The sequence below is a fragment of the Antedon bifida genome, chromosome 7 (genome assembly GCF_963402885.1).
Source record: "Antedon bifida chromosome 7, ecAntBifi1.1, whole genome shotgun sequence".
NCBI classification, from domain to species: Eukaryota; Metazoa; Echinodermata; class Crinoidea; order Comatulida; family Antedonidae; genus Antedon; species Antedon bifida.
This window is the reverse complement of record NC_136232.1, coordinates 1801864-1826342: the sequence shown is the minus strand read 5'-3', so window position 1 is coordinate 1826342 and position 24479 is coordinate 1801864. Positions and strand designations below refer to the sequence as shown.

Sequence of the window (24479 nt, the reverse complement as noted above, 5' to 3'; positions counted from 1 at the left end):
ACCTGTGGCCATGTATTTGTTGGTATACAGTTTCGTGGAACTCTTTGTGTTGACGTACATTGGTTAATGTTACTGTCCACTGTTACAGTAATGTTAAATATAATGTTTCTACGGAGACCGTATGTGTTGCAGTGGACCATGGAGATACCTCCATGAGTGGACCGTGTATGATTTTTAGTGATGTACATTGTCATTACCCAGAACCGCAATTATGATTTTTTGTTATGAATCAATTTTCTGTCTCATTGACGAGATACTAAATTGATCTGATTAGGGTGCTGTATTTAATAGCTATTTGTCTACTATTAAGAAGAATGGTTTATATTCCATTGATGACGAATTATTATAACCGTTAATCAGTCTAGTCGTATTCTCGTGAAAGCAGCATAATACTGTATAGGCCTACTGAGCGTTGATATGACATAATACAATAGTACTACTATTAAAGACACCTGGACCCCCAAAAATGTTCTCTGATAAGGGGTTGGCCGTAGTGTTAAAAATTAAGGGTGTCTAGAAAACTCACATCACAGATATATGAACGTCCCATTATTCAATATTAATAAGTCCTCTGATGCTTTTGCTTAAATAGTGCAACAAAATAAAGTCCGCGGTGATTTTGACAACGTCCAAGTCAGTCGTTATTTGTAGTACAGTACTTTACGAATCATCAACAGCAACTTTGACGCAAACTTTGAAAATAAATTTCTAGAACAATTATACTTTTGTGTCTATGATTTGTTTATTTTTCTCAAATAAAAGATGTTCTATACAACTTTAATATGTATTTTTTCTCTCATCTCATTTACTCACGAAATCAGATTCTCAATTTTTCTATATTATATAATGCACAGAATAAATCACCCAAATCTTGATCTGGGCCAGCCAATACTTTATACAACTTTTTTTACAGTTCGCCTACGCATTTCACAACTCTCAAAGTATAGTAACACAATAAACAAGACGTGTATACCTACAGATTAAATTAACTGCACAGAAATAAAACGACACACCAAGCTAGTTTTGCTTAATATAAATATAACACACACAACAAAAACAGAACAGCTGTCAATAGCAATAGAGTACTCATTTAAACTTAAAGACTTTTTAAAAATAATAACATTCGTCACACAGATCAAAATCGATTACAATTAATCTTAGATTGAATTCAGTCGACATTCACACTTAAAACACTCTTTGTTTTAGCATTATCTGTCAATCAATAGATTGTTGTTATGCACGGTACATTCCTTGATTGTAACGAAAAGTCTTTAAGTTTGAAAGAATACTTTAAAAATAAATTATAAAGGGATACTCTTAATGAAACGATTTGAAAGATTAAAAAATAAATAAAATGTTAAATTATGATCAGGATGCATGCATTCTTTCCAAGTGTTTCTGAATATTACTTTGTATTTATAAATTACACTTTGATAATGTTCTAAACCTTAGTTTACCTTTATTAAAGTATCAAACACTCAAAAGATTTACACAATTTAATTATGCTGAATACCATCCAGACAAAATTCTTTTTTTAAATATTTCAACTGTACTGGTTTTTTTTCCAGAAATTGCCTTTTTACCAAAGGTTTTCTGTCACTTGTGATTTCAGATCAGTTTAAATTTAGTAAAGAAACTTTTAAACAGTTAAGAAACAATTGTAGTGGAATGATGGAATAATATCTAAAGGTGAATTTATTATAGTAATCGATACAAATCAGGTAAAACCACTTCGTTTTTTGATTAAGCATTTTTTAAGTCAACTGTACGAATTTTACAATGGACACAAAATGGTTATCGTATTTCGGGTAGAATCCTATAGTTTCATTTTTAATGACTGCAATTTGTAAGTCAAAAAGCAAATAAACAAACTAGGCCTCGTGGATTAATTACAATTGATTTTGGCTAATTTTAGAGCTTGTTGGCATTGAAAATATTGGTTTGTGAACAAACAATATCAAAAGTTTGTTTCACCTTTATCAAATTATTCACGGATTGCTTATTTTAGCAGTAACCTTTAAAATTGATTTTAATATGGTTAAAAATTCACTGTTTTTTCTAAATTCAGAAAAATAACGGTTTCTTGTCGATCAAATTAAGATCTGTAATTTTTTATAATGTTAATTAGCAAGTATTAAATATTTTGAAGTGAATAAACATACAATTATGACATTTTTATTTATTATTAATGAGTTTGTCTAGTTTTTCTGCTAGACGACAGTGTATCTTTAAGATTACCTTACACCTGAAGTACGTAAGCATAGTTATAGGTCTTCAACAACATTGCTTTTATAATCAACATTTATTGTGACTTTCTTCAAATTCTAGCTTAAAAACTTTTATCCCTCATACGTATTTCAGTAGGTTTTACATATTTCAGTGCTGGTGAAGTTTATTCCACAACAATATAGTCGGTAGAAGAACAAACACTTCTATACAAATAATAAATTAAATACAGTAATACAATATCATATTTATCTACTAGCTTTATTATTAAGATTTAAATTGTAACCCCTTTCATTGATTAAAAATACATGTATTTTTTGGGTCAGATCATGTTGGGTATAAAATAATAGTTCTGGTTTTGTTGTTATACTTGTGTATATATAAAAGTTATATTATTCACATACATAATTTTAATGCAACTTAAACCCTTGTAATCTTTAGCAAGTTAAGTAAGCCAATATCTGCAAAGTATTCCAAGCCAAAAAATACATGTATCATTATTCACCTTTTTTTATCCATTTTCAGATACCAAATTTGTATTCTCCCATTTTATATAATAATAAATTAACACAGAACTAATTGGAAATGTATAATAAAATGTTACTCTCATAGAATATCCCAAAATCACACAATAAACTCTAAAAAAGCATGCAAAATTCTCTTGGAGCAAATTATACGTAAACATTCAACAAAGGTGCTTGACTTAAAAAATCTCATGCAGTTTTCTATTTTTCCAAATTTAATTCTACTGCAGAGAAAACAATAAGAGACAAATAAAATAAACAAACAATTAAATATTTACTTTATTTTTATACAACTCGAACTCATCTTGTAATAGCTATGTACAAAAACAAGAAAGTAACGATCAATATTAAAACTGATTTTTTTTTACCTAAAATTTGTCTCTTGTTTAATGGTTTAATACAAGATTTTTTTTATTTAATTTTGTTTGCATCCTCAAAGGAGGGTTTTAAAGGTAAATCAAGCAATTCTTTCTTTGTACATTTATAAATATTAATCCTAAAGTTGGAAAGTATTTTCCTTTTCTGTTAAAATACCAGGACAAGAAAATCCACAATTGGATTATTTCTCAGTTAAGAACAAGTCAAGATTTTTTAACATACATAACACATTATAAAATAATTTAAACAATGTAGATTTTAAACAAATCAATGACTGTAATAAAACATTACACAGTGTCTTTATGCCAACCAAGCAAGAGATCAAGGCTTCGTATTTGGTTGGTTGACACAAAGACCATGCGTCCACTCAGTTGACATCACCAGATAGTTGATGTTGATCACCAGTAAGTCATCACTTCCATCTTCTAATGTTGTGGCATCAGCAAAAAGGATAGATAACAGAGTGACCTGATTGTTGATGCTGATCACCAGTAAAGAGTGAAGACATCATATCCATCTTTTACTCATATAATATCTGCAACAAGTTCTGATAACTAGTAAAGAGTGACTGTTAACATCATCAGATAATTGATGCTGCTGACATTCTTCTACCCTTGTAACATCTGCGATAACAAGTCCTCCATAGCAACGTTGCCTATCATGTCACGGAAGAACAACTGCGTAACTACTTGAGCTTTTATGTTTCGTAGCGGTGGCAGACTAAGGAGGATTCTTGCAAAGCGAAGCTGATCGTATGGATGTTTGGCAGCTACATATTCATTCAGATGAAGCTGAACACTGCTTTGCAATCTTTCAACCAACAGGGGATTTTCCAAGCCTGGTACATCTATAAGACAAAAGTAATGCATTGGTTAGTTAAAGATACCAAAGAATTATTGTCATTTTATAACAAAGTACTGTATATAGAATATACAAGATAACATTAACTTTAGTATTAGAAATTGTACTGCAAACAGACATATGGACATATTGTTTCTGAAACAAAAATCATTTAGTAGTGTGAGTAAAAAAGTAGTGTACAGAAACCAGCACATGAAATACAGTATTTACTGTTTGTGTATGTACTTCATTTTTTTATACTATAAAACTTTTCTATACACTACAGTTTGTTATACTTTACAAATAAAATTCAAATCTATTTAAAAGTTGAAATTGATACTGAGCTATCATTTACTTTAAGTAAACAATAATATTTACACCTATGATCACTCTCGATACAATTATATACACAGGTATGTAATGAAAAAGGAAATAAACTTGATTTAAAAACATCATCATTAGTTATTAATAGTAGTTATAGCTACAACAAATATATACCAAATTCATCCAATCACTGAACTTCTTATTCAAAATTTTTGTAAAACAATTTTTCCCCCAACAAAACAAATTGAAGGCCGACTGTAATTTAACCAAGGCCGTGTAAAAACAACATTAACTTGCCATCACTATGCTGACAGAATCATAAAAGCGAAAACTAATTCTTGCTGCCATTAAATGAGTTTGGTTCAAGGCCCTTGTTATTAACGGGCGTTATACATACAGCACAAATCGATCAGCATTTCTTATGATGAAGGCCACACAATTTATTAACGCATCACGGATATCTAAACTAAATACGTTAATATTTGAAAATAAATTTGCAAAACTCGTTTTACATAACCGCACTTTTTTTTAAATTCTCGCATCTAGATACAACACAAAATTGCAGGATTGATGCTAAGTAAAAATTACACAGTAACAATTTTTATAACATTAATTAATGAAAGCGACGAGTTAATTTAAAAGCGTGCTATCCAATGCACAATAACTTGGTCAATGAGGTGTGACATTGAGCTTTGTAGGCTAGGGAATCTGGATCCTACTGCTACCGCCTATAGGGCTATGACCCTGCTGTCGCGAGGACATTCACCCTTCCTATTCTTCCACAGATGAAGGCTGGAGCCTTTGTCTGTAGTAATTTCCAACCGGAATCAGGAACAAAACTGAAGTATTGTTCAGGAATTAGTACCATAGTATAATCCACTATTGTGGATTCAATAAGTGAGATATCTATTTATGGGAAGGATCTTTAAATACTTTAATAGTACTGATAATGGCAGGATTAAAATGCAGTATATATTCTAGAGAATACTTACAATACAATGTACTTATTTGTACAATCATATATACAATACATATCGTTATACAGCTAAGTGTTACTGTTATATATAAAAGAGTGTCTATGCAAAGTCAGTCATGTATTACAGTCAGTGGATTCCTGCCAGATTTATAATACAGTTTTCTAACATTTACATCTTAATAAACTTAATAATACGGTATACATCAGATCATAAATATTTATATGCTTTTATAGTATTAAATTTAATGATTCATATTGTGTATTTAATAGTATGTGTAACTAGCATTGAATGTTAAAAAAAGCCATAGATAGATCCTGTAGACAAGTTTCTTTCATAGCTAAAACCGAAAATGTTATTTCTGAACTTTCCAATCACAATATCAATGGGAAAATATCAAAATCAACAGGTTTCTGTTGATGTAAAAGAAGGCGAGATTTGAAATAAATTTGCAATTTAAATTGCGTTTCATAATAGTTGTTAATACAGTATTTAATTACCAAAGTCAGGAATTTATTAATAATGTTTTTTTTGCTTATTAACTAAAACATTCACAATCTGCTGTATTGTCCACAAAAAAATAATATACAAGGAATAATATATAGGAAATTGCTAAATAAAAATTGTAACAAACAAAATAGGAATAGAAAAGAAATGATATTTACAATAGAGGGATAGTGAACAGAAGCTTTAGTTATGGAAACTACAAGCTCATTTAAGATCTGTATCTGTACCTACAGTATGATGCTTCACTATTAGTATTATTAATTTTAAGAAATAGTGTTGTTTTATAGTGTTTGCTTCTGGAAAGCGAGTGTGACACATAGGCTTAAAGTGAGATACAGAAAACGCCATGTTCTAATTTTAGTTGTATGAATGAATAAAAAAATAAAAAAAACTGTATAATTTATTATACCTACTTGACATAGTGACTGCTTTAAAAAGAAAGTACCATAAATTATTGCAAAAGGTGATGTTTCTTAGACTCTTCTAGTAAAAGTTTTAATTTACTCTCTGCTGCTGACGAGCAAAATCCACAACCGCTCCGACAACAAGAGTTGGAGTTAAAATAAGTGTCTGTTAGTAATCGGTACAGAATTGTACTTTTAGAGTCGATTTTTGGACATTGACATGTTCCATGAATTTTGTAAATTTCCGTCGCTCTTAGCTGTTTTTCCAACTTAGACGATCTGTGAAACTGTACCACAGACATGTGAATAGGCCCCTTTTCGGCTGTAGCTGCAGACATTCTGCTATTTTAAATGTTCTCCACGAACTTCTCTTACGAACAAACTCCTCCACAACAAATCAAGGTTCACCACAAATTATAATTTGCAGAAAGATTTTCCAAAAGTGTCAAGATCCACCAATGTGTAAAATGCCTATTAGGTTTTTCCTATTTGCCTTCAGAAAATAGCGTGTGCCTAGAGCTCCCTCAATATGTATTGATTGTGTTAAAAGGCCAACGACTCCTATCGCAATCAACTGTCATCTATGTTCACCGGTATAATGATGATATCTATGAGCGAGCACACTACACACTGCTCAATAACCAATGCGTCCTTGCTACTTTGTAGTCAAACCTTATCATCAGCTGTTTTATAAGCTAGCACTAGGTGACATGCATGACCTCATAGAGCAGACGACCTTGAATATATTATGCAAATTAAGCAGAGGAAGTTGATTACAAAAGGCATTCTTGTTGGCTGACTGGCATGGGTAGGCGGTGACTGTGAAGATTGACAGTTCTTATGCATAATACATGACTAAAGAAAAAATTCCCCTAAAAAGTAAGAAGCCTTCAACATACTAAATTTTCAAAGAATTGAATTGTTTAACTATAGCCATATAAACTGTAGTGTAAACACGGAAGTTCAACATTAATACTATAAATGGTACGAAAATCCCTCATGTGTCTTCGTTATAATAATATGTAGTACATTGCTATAATTAATTATATTGTATCAAAATAATGTTCATAATAAATATTATAAATGTCTTTTATGAATATATAAGTCAGGTCATTATGAAATTAAAAGCAGATTTTTAAAATTTAAAAAATAAATTATGATTTATGAGTATTACAGCAAAACTGTAAACATTAACATAATTACTAATTTCATATCTAAAATATAAAGTAAAATAACTAAATTAATGAAATCAATGTCTCAGATAGACCCATAGCAATGTGATAACTCCTCCCATTTATATGAATATTCATGAAAAGTTGTAGTCTATCCACAGCATGGATAGTATAGCATTTAAAATCACATCAGTCATCAAAGGTTTTGAGCCAAGTCCAAAACCTTGTTCTACAAGAGAAAAAAAGGCCACAGTGGCTTATCAACACACAAGGTAAAACATTTAATTGGTCACTCAATTATTGAGGTCAGGACACCAGCGAAAGGTTAAAATCGTTTGCTTATACATATTGATGACTTTCAAATACATATTCAATAATTTAATTACCTCAGTATAACTTATACTAACACCATAGTTCAAGGTAATATATTAAAGGGCCTCAACTGATGCAATACGAATGAAAGTTTTTAAATTATTAAGTGAAAAAAGGTTTTAAACTTATACTTTGGTTCAGACAATTGTAAGTAAAAATATATCTATCTAAATGAATATGTTACTATTATAAATCATAAACTACAAAGTGAAAGTTAAAATACTGAAACAAAGGGATCATAGAATAAAAGACTTTAGGAAGATGAAGTGATTGAAAAGATTTAACGAAATTAAATTCCCGACAGACGCAATGTTAGTGACAGATACCAGACAAGGTCGGACAGAGAGAAAAGCGTTAAAACAACCTTATTTGGCAAAAAGCAAAATTATGGTTTTTTTTCTCTAGGATTCAATTCAATCCATGTTTCCTTGAACTGCATTTGAATATGTGTCTAACCCTCAATTGTCTATTGTTTACTATTGAATATGGTGTTACCAGAGACACCCAGTCAGACCATGGAGTAATTATTATTATTCCATGGTCAGACTACATATGTCTGTCTTTTTAATGAAACATAATCTCTCATAATCCCGCTTTTTTTATAATTTTAAATCTACCTTTTTTTTTTATTATAAATTCACATGTTTGTAACAATACGGTTGTAATATTTATCTAAAAAAAATGTTTTTTTAGGTTTCTCATAAAATATTAATTTTAATATATATACTTTATGAAAAACATTTGGTGTATATGATTGAAAGGACTTTTTCATTGAGTATTGTTTTTTCCATTGAGTAATTATTTAATTTAATGCCAAATAAACAAATTGTTAAAGTTTAATGTTTCCCCACCCACAATTTTGTAGACTTTTTTTAAAACTATTTACATAGTTAATATATTAATATATATATTACATACATTATACAACAAGCTTGCATAAATTGACATACTATTTGAATACATAAAATGATTCAACTGTAAACAATATAAACTTCATTAAATAATAAAAGAATAGACATATAGCCTACCTATACATTTTGTCTTTATCAGATATAAATGAATAATTGGGTTTCTAGTAAATAGGTTATCACTTACCAACAGTATTGAAAAGTGATTATTTCACATTTAATTGTAATAAATAACTAATCAGGTTGTACACTATCTCTGACCCCCCAAAAGAATTTCTATTTATTTCTTTTAATTAATATATATACATGTATATCACAATTTCATACTAAACAGATCACTATTTTAAAGTGAATTAGACAAAAAGTAAGTAAATTAATTATAACATCAACAAACATTGTTGAGGGCAAGTGTATTTTATCCATCAGGGTTTTAAAAGTTCAATGTCTTTCACATGAACTTGTTTATGAGGTCAGAAGGTTAAGATGAAATAATATTACCCATTGGGATATGTTCATAATTTGAACCAAGAAAATAAAAATTTACAACAAGACTTGTTAGATGGTCTACTTGTTAAAAACAAGAGTACCCTGTGTAGTAGTGTTTTACAGGTTTGTATCAGACCTACTTCATAGGATTTTATCACCTTAGAAGAAAAAGCTAAATACTGCCCTCGCTGGTTGGGTAAGTCTGGGGGAAGTTATAGATGTTGGTATGGCTGTATGGAATTAGCATTAATAGTATCAACTTACAAGGAACACTTGTAGTTGCTGTGTGCCACCTGCCTAGGCCATGTCCATGGATACACAAGATGGTTTATGATTGATTATTGTTGACCTAAGTGATCCTGACCAAGCTAAAACAAATTGTGTATTGTGTCTATAAAAAAAATATGTACCAGCAGTACTGTACTTAAAAATACTTTCTATGACAGGTCAACAATGTAGACAGGTCAACTAGTATTCAGTTACAATTACATTTGACATATTGTTTTTATGCTCCTACCATTATTCTTAATTATAATAAATTTATTTTATTTATTCAAAACAAAATATGTTTTATCTTTTAAATTAGAAAAAGTTGAAATATTAATGTTTCTTTTTATTTTGATGAACATTGTGATGCGAACATTAAACATAAATTTATTTAATTTTATCCTATTATATTTCATTATTTAATTTTGTTTACATTAATGTAAACATACATTACTTATAGATGTAAAAATATCCTTATAATAAATATACTAGTATTTTAAATTTAAAAAAAATATGATCTATTAAAGTCCTTGAATATCTGATAGAAATTGAAATTACCAAATAGATTATGTCTAAATTTAATGGTTGTAATTGATTAAACTGTCAACATTTGTAACCTTTAAAAATTAATGATGTAGTATATCACTGATATGGCTAATTACTAAATCAATAGAATTCAGGGGCAAAACATTACATAAATAATAAATACTAACTACAAAATATATTAACCACTGAATCTATTTAATTATAGATAACAGAATTTTCTTTAAAATTAATTAATGTTTGCGTATATTATTGTATTGTATAAATAAATAATGATCAACTAGTTTTGTTATTTTGAAGTTAAGCACAAGCATAACATTGAAAAATTATTATATTATACAGAATGTAAAAAAAAAAATTGATCAAAACAGGAATAGAACCCAGGCCTTAGGATTCTAAGGAAACTAAGCTACAGGACCACTTTGTTCACAATCATTAATTCCATCAATAAAACAAGTTTCTTACATAATCACACTTTTCCCTGTCACTAAAGAAACTTGTTCTTCAAATTCAAGCCAGTTATATCCTACAACTAGCCTGCTACAACCGACCATAGAGTCGAACATATGACATTACAAATAGAAGCCATAGCAGCACTCATCACAGAATAAAGATTTCTGGTAAACAGTCCAGATTAGGCTATATGGTTTCATCTACAGTACTATAAAAGGAAAACTAAGATTTGCGCACTTGCGTAGGAAGTGCTTACGAACGACACTGTGCTAAAAATACAACGTCCTTGCACATGATCACTGTCGGTGTTGAGAATACGGCGAAATTAACGTCACAATCAAACATCTTGTTCCACTGGATATATCTACTAGATTAGCTTGGGCCAAGGCCACTCAATGAACCCTGCTTAGTCCAGAATATTTATAGAGCCAGTATAAATTGGTTATAACCCCTCGTGGGACCGCGACTCTAGCTGATGACGTTCGCTACCATCAACATCATTACTGTCATTCTTCAAAGAGTTAATCATGTTTTTTCTCATAATTATATTAAAATGAATCGTTATCGTGATATCTGAAGTGTGAACGAGTATGATTCGTATGATATAATTTTTTCTCTTTCATATTTTCCTGTGCCAATTTCAATGATGTTGAACTTAACATGGCTATCACTCTGTATTGGCTACTTAATTTAAAGCGGCAATATACAAGATACTTTTCAATAAAATTACGAATATTATAGTAAATACTCAATACAATATGTCAGTATAAATATAAATTTTTCATTTATTTCTAAATCAGGTTTGACATGAATCATTTTATTTTTACAAACTTGTTAAAAATTGGCTGCTGCGGAAATTGAAATCGAACAATTTACAAGTTTGATTACTTCCCAGTCGGATAAAATCGTATAAAAATATGGTAGTATCTGACTAGTAGTATGACTATAAGAATTGTTTTAGTTTTATTTTCAGAGAAATTCATTAAAACGGTAGAAAACACTGTTTAAAGGGACACCCTTCGGGACCCCATGAGTGTCCTCTGAATATAGGGGTTGGTTGTAGTGTTAGAACATATTATTTCTCCATGATTATTTCACTGAAAAGTGTCCCTTAACAGGAGTGTCGCAAACGAGGCTTCTACTGTAAAGTAAAAAGTAAATTTTTTTTCTCTCTAGAAAATCTTTTTTTTTTGGACAAATTTGACATTAATGTGTAAATGTAAACTTGAATAACTGCTGTAAAAAGTCCAAAGTCATTCTCTGACTCATCAGAACATAATGTTTCGTTTTCATAACTAGGCCCATGCATAAAAATGTACTGTACAAATTAAATAATAGCCCCATAGGAGAACTGACCCCCATTCATCAACGGGAAAAACCTGCAATATCATGACTAGTTGTTTTCTAGCCAAGAACGTGTGTTAAGCTCTGTCTACACTATCAAACTAGTTTGACAAAAAAGTGTTGTGCCCAAATATGGTAGTGATGTTCTCAAATATGGTAGTAGTCTGACATCATCCTGTCCATATATGGGCACATCACATTTTTTTGTCACATAAAGTTTGATAGTGTAGACAGAGCTTTAATAAAGTTATTTTACATAGAATATTTTGTTTGCATAGAATATAATTTGCACAAGTGAAAGCCTAGCCTATGATGTATCTATAGTATGGGTGGGTAAGTATGATCGATGAAAGAGATTCGGTTATAGTAGATATTTTGATTCATATTTTTAACTATGAAAATACAAATAAATATATTGCCTAATTGATAAAAACAGCTTTAAGAAACTTCACTATAAATTTGTCAATAATCAAATTATTTTCCTTTTTTGTTCTCAGACTACAGATATTATACCTTCATTGTTTTCATACATGGCTTGGCCGATCATTATGTCAGTGACGGGTTAATAATTGTAGAGTTAGGCCAAGGTTAACTTCAAAACACCCACATGTTTTCATCGCAGAAAAAAGATGGTAACTGAATGCGAAACAATACTAAAACAAATTCATGCTTAAATAATCATTTGATTATAGTTGTTTCTATTTCGGCAAAGTGATTTTTTTTTTGTAGTGCGACGACGGGAAGTGGTAAATCGATACCAACTGCTCTGTACGCGTTAATTACTTACGGATAAACACCAGAACTGAAATGCTACCATGCTGTATAACTTCATGTTTAAATCACAGCTAAATAAAAAAGGTTCTATAAAGTTTTTTTTTATATAAAATTAAAAAATAATATTTTGTAAACAAAACTAAAGTGCTATATTAGAAACAAATTTTCAGGAGTATATTAGGGAGTTTTTAATTTGCAGAAACCTAGAATCTACCTATATTGTGTCATCGGTCGCCTAGAATTTAGCCAAACCGTGTCGGGATTTGAGTCATGAAGTATGTCGTTATATCAATAATAGGCAATACTTTTGTGGTGTCACTCTAGGAAAAAAAGTCTGCAAAAATTCAAAATATGCTTTCTAAAAAGAACATGGTCATGCTACGACCCTTTCCAAAAAATAAATAATCGATTATTGCAATATTTAATACAAAGACTTTGAACACCAAGATGTGGACATTTGGAAAATCTTTAGTAAATTTGTAATAAAAGTCAATTTTCTAAAATAATTTCTCACAATTATTCAGTATTTTAATGAATTAGGTTTGGTAGTAGCATACAATGCAAATCTACATACAAGGGTAAACCTTAAATCTATAATTGAAAACTAACTATTGTTGCATCTATGATCAGATGCTATATAAATATTTTTGTGGCTATTGTCAGACGTTATATTGTCGTAGACAATTCACATCAATGGAGCAAGTCTATTATTAATTACAATTCCGGTCACAAACTTCGTTTCAACTCATTCACAAATTCATGATCTCATTCAAACGTGTGCATCACGAGGAAAAACTGATCAAGGTAGTACTTAATCAGCCATTGGTAAACGAAAATATAAATATTCGTTCAACTGCACCGAAAACTTCCTGCAGTATTATTCATTCTCGTAGTGAATACACTAAAAGAAGTTCGATGGCACTAATTCTCGCTTGCTCGATTTGAGCACTAGTAACCTGAAAAAGCATTGTCAAATCATCTATCATAGTCCAATTGCTGTGTATTGCATCCGGAATGTTCCTAGTCAATACTAACAGTTTTCTGGCTGATCAGAGGAACACAATTATCTCAGGGAATTAAACCAGAAAACCCCGAAGGACGTGCCCTTGACAAGGGTTGTATAAAATAGTTAGCAAGGCCGTCCTTCATGCATTTCAATGACGATTCCACTATTTTTAGATATGTAAAGTGTAGAAATAATTACAAATTGAATCAAATAGCAATACAGTCTAATAATTGTGAATATTATTTTTTCCACGTATAAGCAACAGTAGAATAGAAGCATTGACCTCAACCTTTTATGATAGAGGTTATGTTCGTTTCCCCACATTTACGGACGATTCACACTAAACTATCATAAAAGTCTGCTGCCTCTGCTGTGTACAAATGATGTACTTTTGTTTTTGGCTATAATTTTCAAAATGGGGTTTACACTCAACTATTATAAAACTCTGATGCCTCTGCTGCGCACATATTATGTACTTTTCTTTTTGGCTATAATTTTCAAAATGGGGATTACACTCTATCATAAGCGTCACTGCCTCCTGTTCTTATTTCTGCTATGCATTAAGTATGTACTTTTATGTTTGGTCATAATTTTCAAAAATGGGATTATCATAAGCGTCACTGCCTCCTGTTCCTATTTCTGCAATGCATTAAATATGTACTTTTGTTTGGTCATAATTTTCTAAATAGGGGTTACATCCACATCCCCGCCCTTTAGGGATGATTCACACTCAACCATCGTAAAGGTCTGCTGTTATTATTTTTTTAAACCATAATTTTTGACCGTATAATGACCCGTTTATAAACTTTCTGTGCTGATAAGGTTGCATATTTTATCTAATTTCATTTCTGTTCTATATGACTACATATAAGTTCATTTATTTCTAGGCCAGTTCAGTAATAAGATATCTTTGCAAGTTCTCAGTTCTCTGATCATCCTTTCTGCTTGAGAAGATATAAGTACTGTAGTGTATTATGATGCACCAAACGGTTATTGTTACTTAAAATGCCATGGAAACATAGGAAGTTGGTCAGTTAAAAGTAATTTAGGCTGAGAGGAAATTTTGGGTATGAAATATCCGGCTCTTATAGGTGTTTATTAGGAAGTGAATTTCATATGTCCAGAAGGACACCTATATTTAGCAATAGAATATAGGTCGTGAAATGGTACAAAAATTAATTAATACTTATGGCATTTTGCAGTTTTTAAAATCTTAGTGAATATAAAAATATGTAATATAATTCCGTTATCTCATTTTATCAGAGAATGTTTATAAACACATTGCCAACAGTGAAATTCTAATAATAATATAAAATGATTTTTGAAATTTTTAAAATAAAACTATGAGATATTAGTTATGTATATACACAGATTCAAAGGGGTGTGACAGAGCCAAGTGAAAACTTACAAGATGAAAACAAACGCTTATAATATTATTCTTAATTGTCATTATAATCCTGCTTCCACATAGGATTTGAACCAATCACCTTGGGATGACAGGCATCTTAAAGCAACAATAGCACCACTACTTTAACAGTATTTCAAGGTTATCGCTTAATTGGAACACATCACAATACATTTAACAAATAAGAAATTAACCAAATGGGTGAGTGTGTAGCGTTGCAGATTTGATTTTAGCAACATAGGGGAGCAGTTTACCTAGTACTCCAGATCTAAGGGGTCCTTATGTGGTTAAAGGCCCAGTTAATAAAACAACCTAGCTACTACTAGCAGAGGCGAAAGAGTCAAGGACATAAAAATAAGGCAGAATTAAGTACTTTAGTAGTATCAAGGTTCAATTTTGAATAATACACTTCTCACTTGACCTTATTAAGCCAAATCTAGTAGTCTACAAATATTGTAAACTAATTGCTGTGTTGTTAAGCTATTTTTAGTCTATTTTTAGTGGAATAATAAGATGAATATCTGTATACTGTATTTCACTGAACTTTTATATAATAATTTTATGGTTTTGTTTGTTCTCAATAAGATTAAATGGAAGGATGACGTAAGTATTATTTGTATACCAGGGTATTTATTGCTCAAGTACATTTTACTTCCTTTTAATATGCAAGACCTGTAATGTACTTTGACCAAAAAAAATAAGAATCTTGGCATATTTTCCATGTTAAACAAAATTATTTCTGTAAATAAAGATTTCGCAAAACAGGTTTCCGAAGCTAAAATTGTTATCAATATTGCTTAAATCACAGTGAATACAGATTAGATTTATTTTTCTTTTCGTTAAGTTTTGTCAATATCAGCTTGAAAAAAAAAATGGTTCTGAAACAGGATCAGAACACTTTTTTTGGTTGTTGAAAGTTTTTGCTCTAAAAATACTGTAATCATAAATTCATTTTAATCAGGAAGATAAGAAAGAGATTACCCAACAATTATGATATTAATTAACGATCATGATGTTAACATGGTGTATGATACAGGGATACACAGATATGAGAGGTTATCTGTACTCTGTGTGTACTGTATTATGAAAAGTACTATAGCACCGCGACCTTGAATGTATTGTGTTTACCAATCTATTTATATTATTATTATACAACAATGACTAATTCTCCTAACTACCCTTACTGACAAATAATATCAGAATAAATTTATGAATACATATCATAATCATATTATAGTACTACAAGTACAAGTTCACTGATATGAACTTCTTCTAACAAAAATAGAATGATAAAATGAAGAATTGTTTGTGTTTTGATTGAGAATGAATACAATTTTATATTTATTTTCAAAGTTGGTGGTTGGGGATTGAAGAAATGAGAGGAAACAAACAATAGTGCTGGGTCACACTCAGGATTCTATTAATTACAAAAGTAAATAAATATTATAATTATTAATATATATATATATATATAAAAATTCAGAAGGTTCCGGGTTTGAGTCTCAGTTGGGGCGACTTTTTCTCATTCTCACAGATTTTCTCATCTTATCGTTTCAAATTAATTTATTAAATTTCAGTATATCACCTGGCGCTTTAGAATTTATTCTGTGCCTGTTATGCTTATAATAATTCAATTAAATATTAAATTATTTTTATCATACTTATCAGCTAAAAGATATATATTAAAACAACATTTTATCCAGAGATATTTAATTTTTGAAAACTTTTCATTGGAAACATAAGATCAATCAAGGTTAAAAATGATTGAAAGTACAATAAATAGGTTAATTACTGGTTTTAATATATAAATAGATTAATTGTTTGTACAAATTATTTCCTAATGTTCTATTATTTATTACCCGTGATTCAAATGGATCGATCCAACTAACAATTACATATTGAGGGCAGCACCTAATTGCTAATGATTTCTAAATTATACCAATAAAAAGCTGACTTTAATATTGTCTTCTTTGTGTAACTTTTTTTTACTGTTTACATAGTTCTGAGAAAATAATAGTAGAAATAACAACACAAGTAAAGGCTTTGTTGACTGGCGTTTCTAGGTCCGTTCAAGGCCATCGCACTACTCAATACCGCCGCGCACTTTCAAGACAACCTACTGCAGCATTCGTATTATATTTCTTAAGTATGTCATTACAAAAGTTTGTGTTGAGTAAAAAGAACTTTCTTTTATGAATCAAAATAGCTAAGTCATTGCTGCTATGGAAATAATTATAAAACATTTGTCATACATAGAAATAAGATTTTTAAATACAGTATTTCCAAATAAAATATTGTTTAGTTGCGTTGCTATAGAAATTAATAACAAAAATTAATATACTGTAAATATAGTATTTACACAAATCCACTATTTATAAATGTTCTCTTTCAACTTTTTCATTTTGACCAAAAAAAACCCAACCCAATCATTTCACTTTGTTTTTCTTTCCACAATTTCCACAAAAAAAAAATAAAAAATCAGTGATTCAATAGTAAAGAAGTGTGCAGCCATTTAATGTTTTTGCCTTGTTCCCCCATCCCTCGAAACCCCTGATTCTGAAATTGGAAGCTGCTCTCAATATACAATAAATAAAAATGATATTCCAATTATTTTTGTTTGATATTTTGGTAGAAAATTATGAATCATTATATAGTAAAAGTAGGTTACTTCGAAACTAAACTCAATGAAAAATATTTTCCCCTCTGTATCCCTTAAATTTGTTGATTGACAGACTAAATATACCATAAATCCACTCTTTTGTATCTCATAATAAAGTGACTTGTATTTTTTCACATGAATATGATCTCAGGTTCTATTCTTGTCTGGTTGGTTGTATAATCCAGAACTGGCTAGATGAACAACCTTGGCCTAACAAGACAGTTCATAGCAGTCTAGCCTGAACTAGAGTAACCCAGCATAACCACTCTAGATTTGAATAACCAGGCTCATCATACAATATGTTTTAAAAGCTATAATAATAAATTAATGCAAAACCAACAGAGTTGAATGATAAATAAAAAATTATGCAAAATGATATTTTATTAAAGATGTTTTGACATTTTAATTATTAAAACAGAAGATTTGGATGGTAGACTAACCCAAGAAATCTTTCATAATTAATAAATATGAAAACATAAACAAATTAAAAAGTTATAATAAGTAAGAATACATACCGTCAATTATTAAGTATTAACTTTATTTTACAGGGATCAGATACCAGCCACATCTGATAAATTTATAATCTAAAGATAATTAATGATTCATTTTTTGGAAAATTGTAGAATACTAAAATTTGTTTAAATTAAATTTGCAATTTTAATATGAAAAATAATCAAAATAAGGATTACTGTATTCATAAATATGAACAAAAATATTAATAATTGATCGAGAATTATCATTAAAGTTGATAGGACAATGACTTTTGAGTGATGTCAAATTGTAAAACTGTAGTGGTCAAATAAACAAATTCAGGATATAAATATGTAATTTTGGTAATTCTATAAATAAATAAGTTTATCAAATGTAATTAAAAATGTATCTGTTTTGTTTACTTCAATGCAACATTGGAGCAACTATTTACAAATATGTTAGAACCCCAATTAATGAGACCCTTCAGGACCAAACAAAGTGTCCCCTAATAAGGGTGTCCCATAATAGAAGTTGGCCGTAGTGTTAAAACATACATTGCCCCTCGTTCATTTCACATGAAAGTGTCCCCTGAATAGCGCTGTCAAAAAGGAGGGTTCTACAAACTGTAGACAAAGTAATATTTCTTTTTAATTAAATTCACATCGTCTTTCAGACGATTAAACTTAGCAGATAATTTATTAATAGGGATTATATTATTTTTTTCATAGTTACATTTACAGACAGTTCAAGTGTTATGTTTGCACACAAACCACATACGAAAACCAGAGATTAAACATCGCCCTCACTCAACCGCTGTTATGAACTCCGTTCAACTTCTGTAGGATTACAACCAAGCAATAGACTAGCATTAGAAATAGTACATAACCTTACGGTACTGCACTGCGATTGGTTGATTTCGGGTTAGTGCCCAACATGCTGTATTACGAGTCTGAATCGCACTTAGGCTGCTGACGTAGCTAATTTGCATTTTCCTTGAACGTTTCAACTCACTGGCTCAGAGCCCAGGGAAGGTGATTATGCCAGTCAAATGACTTGATTGATTGGTTTAAGAGAAACTTTAGCCAAGGTTGGACTGTTCCATTAACATTCAAACGAAGGGGTGTCAACTATAAAGCCCAAACAAACAGACAATATAAAATTAACATAAATATTACTGAAATAATAAACTATTGTTAAAGCGAATATAAATAAATTTCTAATAATATAAATTCATTGTTCGTAATTGATAAAATATTATAATTTATATAAATAAAAGGTAATTTCCCTGGTTTTAAGAAACTTCTACTATGTATTTAACTTAGAAGGCTCTCCCTCTTCATGAGTGTTTTTGTTGGAACAAAGTGACCTTTAGTTGAAGGCTAGCAAATGCCTTGCCCCAGTTTTCTATATTTTGCCCACATTAGAATTTAAAAAGCATTTGTAATGGTGGTTTCCTTCATATACAAAGGTCACTATGGTCTCATTATTAAATGGCTACTCCCTAAAAACCAGATCTATGATGGAGAACGAGGTTTACTAAAAAAATTAATTAACTACAAGAAAATACTGTTAAATAAATGTTTAAGGCCTACATAATTAACATTTTAATTTATCCATATTTATTATATAATAAATATACTACATTAAGCAATGAATTACATTCTGAACAAATAATGTAAACAATTTGATCCGAACAACTAATTTAATCAAATAATTGTTAAAATAAATGTAATATTTATGTTCAATATGTATCCTAAAAACAAATAATTTTCATATGATAAAATAAAAAACATCAATTTGGTATTGACATAACAAACATACAATTTGGTATTATTATTGACTTACAATCGATTGATGATCAAATTCACTAATTTGATTGTATAAATTTATTTTATTCACATGAAAAAAAAAGAAAGATTAACAAATTGAACTATAGAGGGTAGCAGATATGTGTATTGTAAAACAAGGTTATTTTAAAGACATAAAGGAAAACTACACAATGAAAATGAAAAAAAAATACAAGAAAACATCTGATAGCCACACACAGGAGAAAGACTGAACACCTTGCTGCTACTTCCTTGAACCTGAGTTCTAGCCCTGACAAAGATGGCCCTGAACTTGTGTATGAAAGCCTGACTCTGGTAGGAGTCTTGGGGAGCCCTGTGTGGCCCAAGGCTGCGTTGTTTTTATTTCCTTCAAACCTATGGCTTTATAGATGTAGAAACTACCTATGAATTAATGCAACAATGTCATCATAGGTGAAGGCCAAATGTTATCGGCTTGATTGTACACAAAGGAGCAAAAAAAAGCTTTTTAAACTTGTCATTATGGAATATCATTCAGTCATTTTTACATTAAAAATGTTAAGTGCATTGATGTATGTGGTACATGAACAAAGTATAAATGTATTCAAAAAGTAAAGATGTTTTATTGTACTCAAAATACTCTCTAAAAAGTGTTATGAACAATTATAGTTCTACTACTACTAGTTAGGTTCTTCTGCTTTTTACATTCATATAAACAAAATTAATTGTGTTTGGAAAATATATTAGAAATGATTCCATCGTTCAAATCTATTGCAAATAGGTTTGTAATCGGTATATAAGAGAGTTAAATAGTCTCACAGACAGTGAATATTAAATTTAATAACTAAATTATTTTTAATAGCTTTTTTCAAAATGGGATTTTTTTACATTATACTAGGCCCATCTTGACCTTTGACACTATACTATATTTTCATTCCAGGCTTGTTTTGTTAGTAAACTGATCTAGGAATATTTTTAAGGCCAAGGTGAAGAAGATGAGGCTGACAACAACATCCTTGTGTCTTAATCCTAGCCCCATCTGACAGTAAGCATCCAATTAGAAGAATCTCATCCTGGAGATAATTCATGGCCACTTAAGTTAAATCTTCTTCTCATCACACTGACCTGATGCCAGAAAAGCAAACAACCTTGCTCTTCTTGTCTTGAGAAATGGAGAAACCTCACTCTCAACTTTGATTAAACCAAAGATTTAAAATTTACATCACAACGATCAGCGTTGGTTGAATGAAACCTCGCTCGTATCTCTATTAGCTTTAATTAAAATATTTAGTTTTCTGAGAAATCAGTTTAGTTTCTTCAGGTAAATTAATTATTTCGAAGGTCTTTCTGTATGAAGATTAATATAATGCTGACGTCATCTTATAATTCTTACCAGATTGTTAAAAGATTACAAATTCATTTGTAAAAGTTGATACAACTTATCCAAAGTGGTAAACAATTTTTATAAAGTTTTAAACAAAACTACTATTTTTATTATATAATCTATATATTATTAATAATCTATATATTAAAATAATCTATATATACATTTCGTTGTACAAGGGAGGGACCATACCATACAGTTTAAATAATAGTCAATAATCATATTTATCCCGTCTCTTACATAATGGGGAAATATTTCTAATATATAAATATTCTATTACTGAAAAAAAGTTTTTTAAAATGTTTAAAATGCTATTATTTTGTTAATAATAAAATAATTATCAATAATTTGTATAAAATATTGTATAATGAGCAAGATGATACCAAATGTTTTAAATATCAAATATAATAAACATGTTTAATAGCTTAAAACAATGAGATTTTATGATCAATTTAAGTATTCTTTTCTTGTTGCTAAAATCTTGTGTATTACTGCGTTGGAGGCAGACATTTTAAGCAGAAAAGCAGGACATGGTAAATTGAATGTAGGCCAGGTGACGTGAATATAGGTTGGCTAGTATGTAACAGCACACTGTTACACCGACTTGTTAGCTCGTGATCCACGCATTAATGCCGCTACGTTTCCACAACACAGTTCGAAAAAGAATCAAGCAAAAGTCGGATAAGAATTTGAGTTAGCTGAAGTTGCGAGCTGCAATTAGGTCAACATTTACATATCTAGGGTAAGCGATCATTCAAAACTTACGCAACGACATTTTAGATTGTGATCGAATGAGCTGGAAAAGTATATGATGACATAGAGAAGTAATTTGTGCTTTTCGACGCACATTTCGTAACGTTGTCATAACAGTCGGGTGTTATATTACTTGATCAATATGCCCCAGTCAGTACTATTAGTTCAAATCATCATGCTTCAGTTATAAATATGCCCCAGTCAGAACAAATTATCAGATGACATTTGTTGCAAGTCAATCAAATTATTCTTTTGCCATTAAAAATTAATAACAAAATATTTGAATAGTTTCTATCTACTAGTAGTAGCAAGGAGATTAAGTATTAAGCTAAAAAAGCTACTTTATTTGAGGCTATAGGTTGAAGAAGAAAATTAGTTTAGTTTATTTTAAAGCCAAGAGTGTTATAAATTTGTGGTAGAGAATTTAGTTTGGAAGTGGAAAGAACTCTAAAATGGTAATATTTTTTCTTAATTTACTTGAACTTATTAATTGATTAAAAATTTTAATAAATTATTTAATTTGACAGTATCGTGCCATGTTAGTTCAAAATGTCATATTTAAATATAAAGTGTAAATTTAACAGCATTTTTGCATGCTTTGTAATATAAAAATGCCGGCAGCTAAAAAATTGACATCCCCATAAAATAATTATTGATTGTCATAAAACAAATATTGAAGAAGAATACAATAATCACTTTTTCTTCTTTTCTGCTTTCTACAGTTTTTTGAATTCACAATATGTTCGCATATTATAATTTATTTTTTTCATTCTGTTCAATGCGAACGTCACCTCCAAAATAGAAGAGTTGAAGGACGAAGTATAAACAGGTTTTCTTTCTGCAGACAACCTGCTGAGATGGGGTATATCTTATCACTTTATTTACAACACAGCATCAGCAGTTAATCAAATAACAGGGGGCTTAGAAAGGTAGGGCATTGTGGGATTTTAACAGTAGTTCACTTAATGTATATTCTCATTGAATAAGCCCAATTGTAGCTGGATATGCATAGCTGAGGTAAATCCCCACGGGGTTCTTGTTAGGCTATCAAGTTTACCCATATTTCCGTGTATGATTTTTTAAGTCTGGAAAGCAATAAATGCTGATTTAGAAAGGTCAGTTAGCTAGGGCAACCGAGTTGAACAAGAGGAGTCCTGGTTAACTTTGGTATTCTCCACAGGCATTGTGAACATAGACTTAATCCTGGGTAATGTGGCCACTCGCTGGGGGCTGGATTGGCCGGTCAAGGCTGAAACAGCTGCGTTACTGGTATCCGAAACATGGGGTCTAGAAATGAGGTCAAAAGTAATCATCTGAAAGTTATTAATGGTGAAAGTGTCAAATACTCCCTTCGTTGTTTAAATATTGTCTTGAATTATGGGTAATATTTTATAGAAGTTTGTTTTTCAATGATAAATATATCTAGAATTTAAATTGTGACGAAAGATACCATAAATTGTAAATCTAATTAAATTAAATGAAGAAATATATATTTATAAATAATAAATTATAAACGTAAAACTACAATTTGCAACAACTTTAGTACAAAATAATTGTTTCTTTTTAAAAATGTCAATAAATATTCTTGTTTTCTTTTAATTTATTTGAATGCTCTTTAGAAACTTAAGGTGAAGGTAAGGACTAAATAAATAACTGAGGGATAAAGAAATGTATACCTTGAGGGCGCAATGTTGCAATGGTAAAAAATAACATTGCGAAAAAAAAAAAAATTCTTCAAGGACATTGCTAATGCTCGCTGATAGTCTGCCAACCAATCAAAGTACCGGAACATCATATGTAACAACACTCAGGTGTGTAATGAATAGGCCTACAGGTTAGAAAACACTCTGTATTTGATTGACACGTTTGACATCAGGTTCACTCTGTACTTTCAGATGTAATTTTAAATGTGAACCATATATCTACAACTGTAGATGTGCAAATATTGATTTTGCTATTAAATACTATTTTGTAACTATTCTAAGAACAGTCATTGTTCCCAGGCCTTGATTCAATTGTTCATGAATATCAAAGATGAAACCGATGAAGAGTATTAAGATAACCCTCATCAATTCATTCATTATTTTCTGAAATATGTTTGTGTCGGTAACTCACTGCAATAATTAATATGAATTAATAAAGATGGTAATTAACCTACTAATATCAAGGTTGAAGGCTGAATCTTATATAATGAAATCATTAACCTTTTGTAGGTTACTAACAATCATATTCAATATCGAGAGCTATTTTTGGATTTTTGTTTGTTTTGCATAGAATTACTTTCCATTTCAATCTGACGTTAGTTGATGGTAGGAATTGAAAAAAAGCTCAGATTATATTTAACTGATTTTTAGAGATATTGTAAAAATTCTATAGACTTTAATTTCTAACAGAAAATAAACATTTTTTACTGTAGTAAATAATTTCTATACAAAATGTTACTTTAAAACTGATTACTAGTCCCAAGGAATAGCTTTACCTACGTATCATTATCCAGCAA

The 24479-nt window shown here is 30.1% G+C and overlaps 1 protein-coding gene across 1 annotated transcript in view; it reads right to left on the bottom strand.

The window, feature by feature from the left end:
• Positions 1–1421: 1421 nt before the first annotated feature.
• Positions 1422–24479, bottom strand: part of LOC144847864 (nuclear receptor subfamily 0 group B member 1-like) — a 51343-nt gene continuing 28285 nt past the window's right edge. The window contains exon 3 of the mRNA XM_078704412.1: positions 1422–3975. Within this exon, the coding sequence (XP_078560538.1) occupies positions 3737–3975 (239 nt within the window). The 3' untranslated portion in view covers positions 1422–3736. The remainder of the gene's footprint in view (positions 3976–24479) is intronic.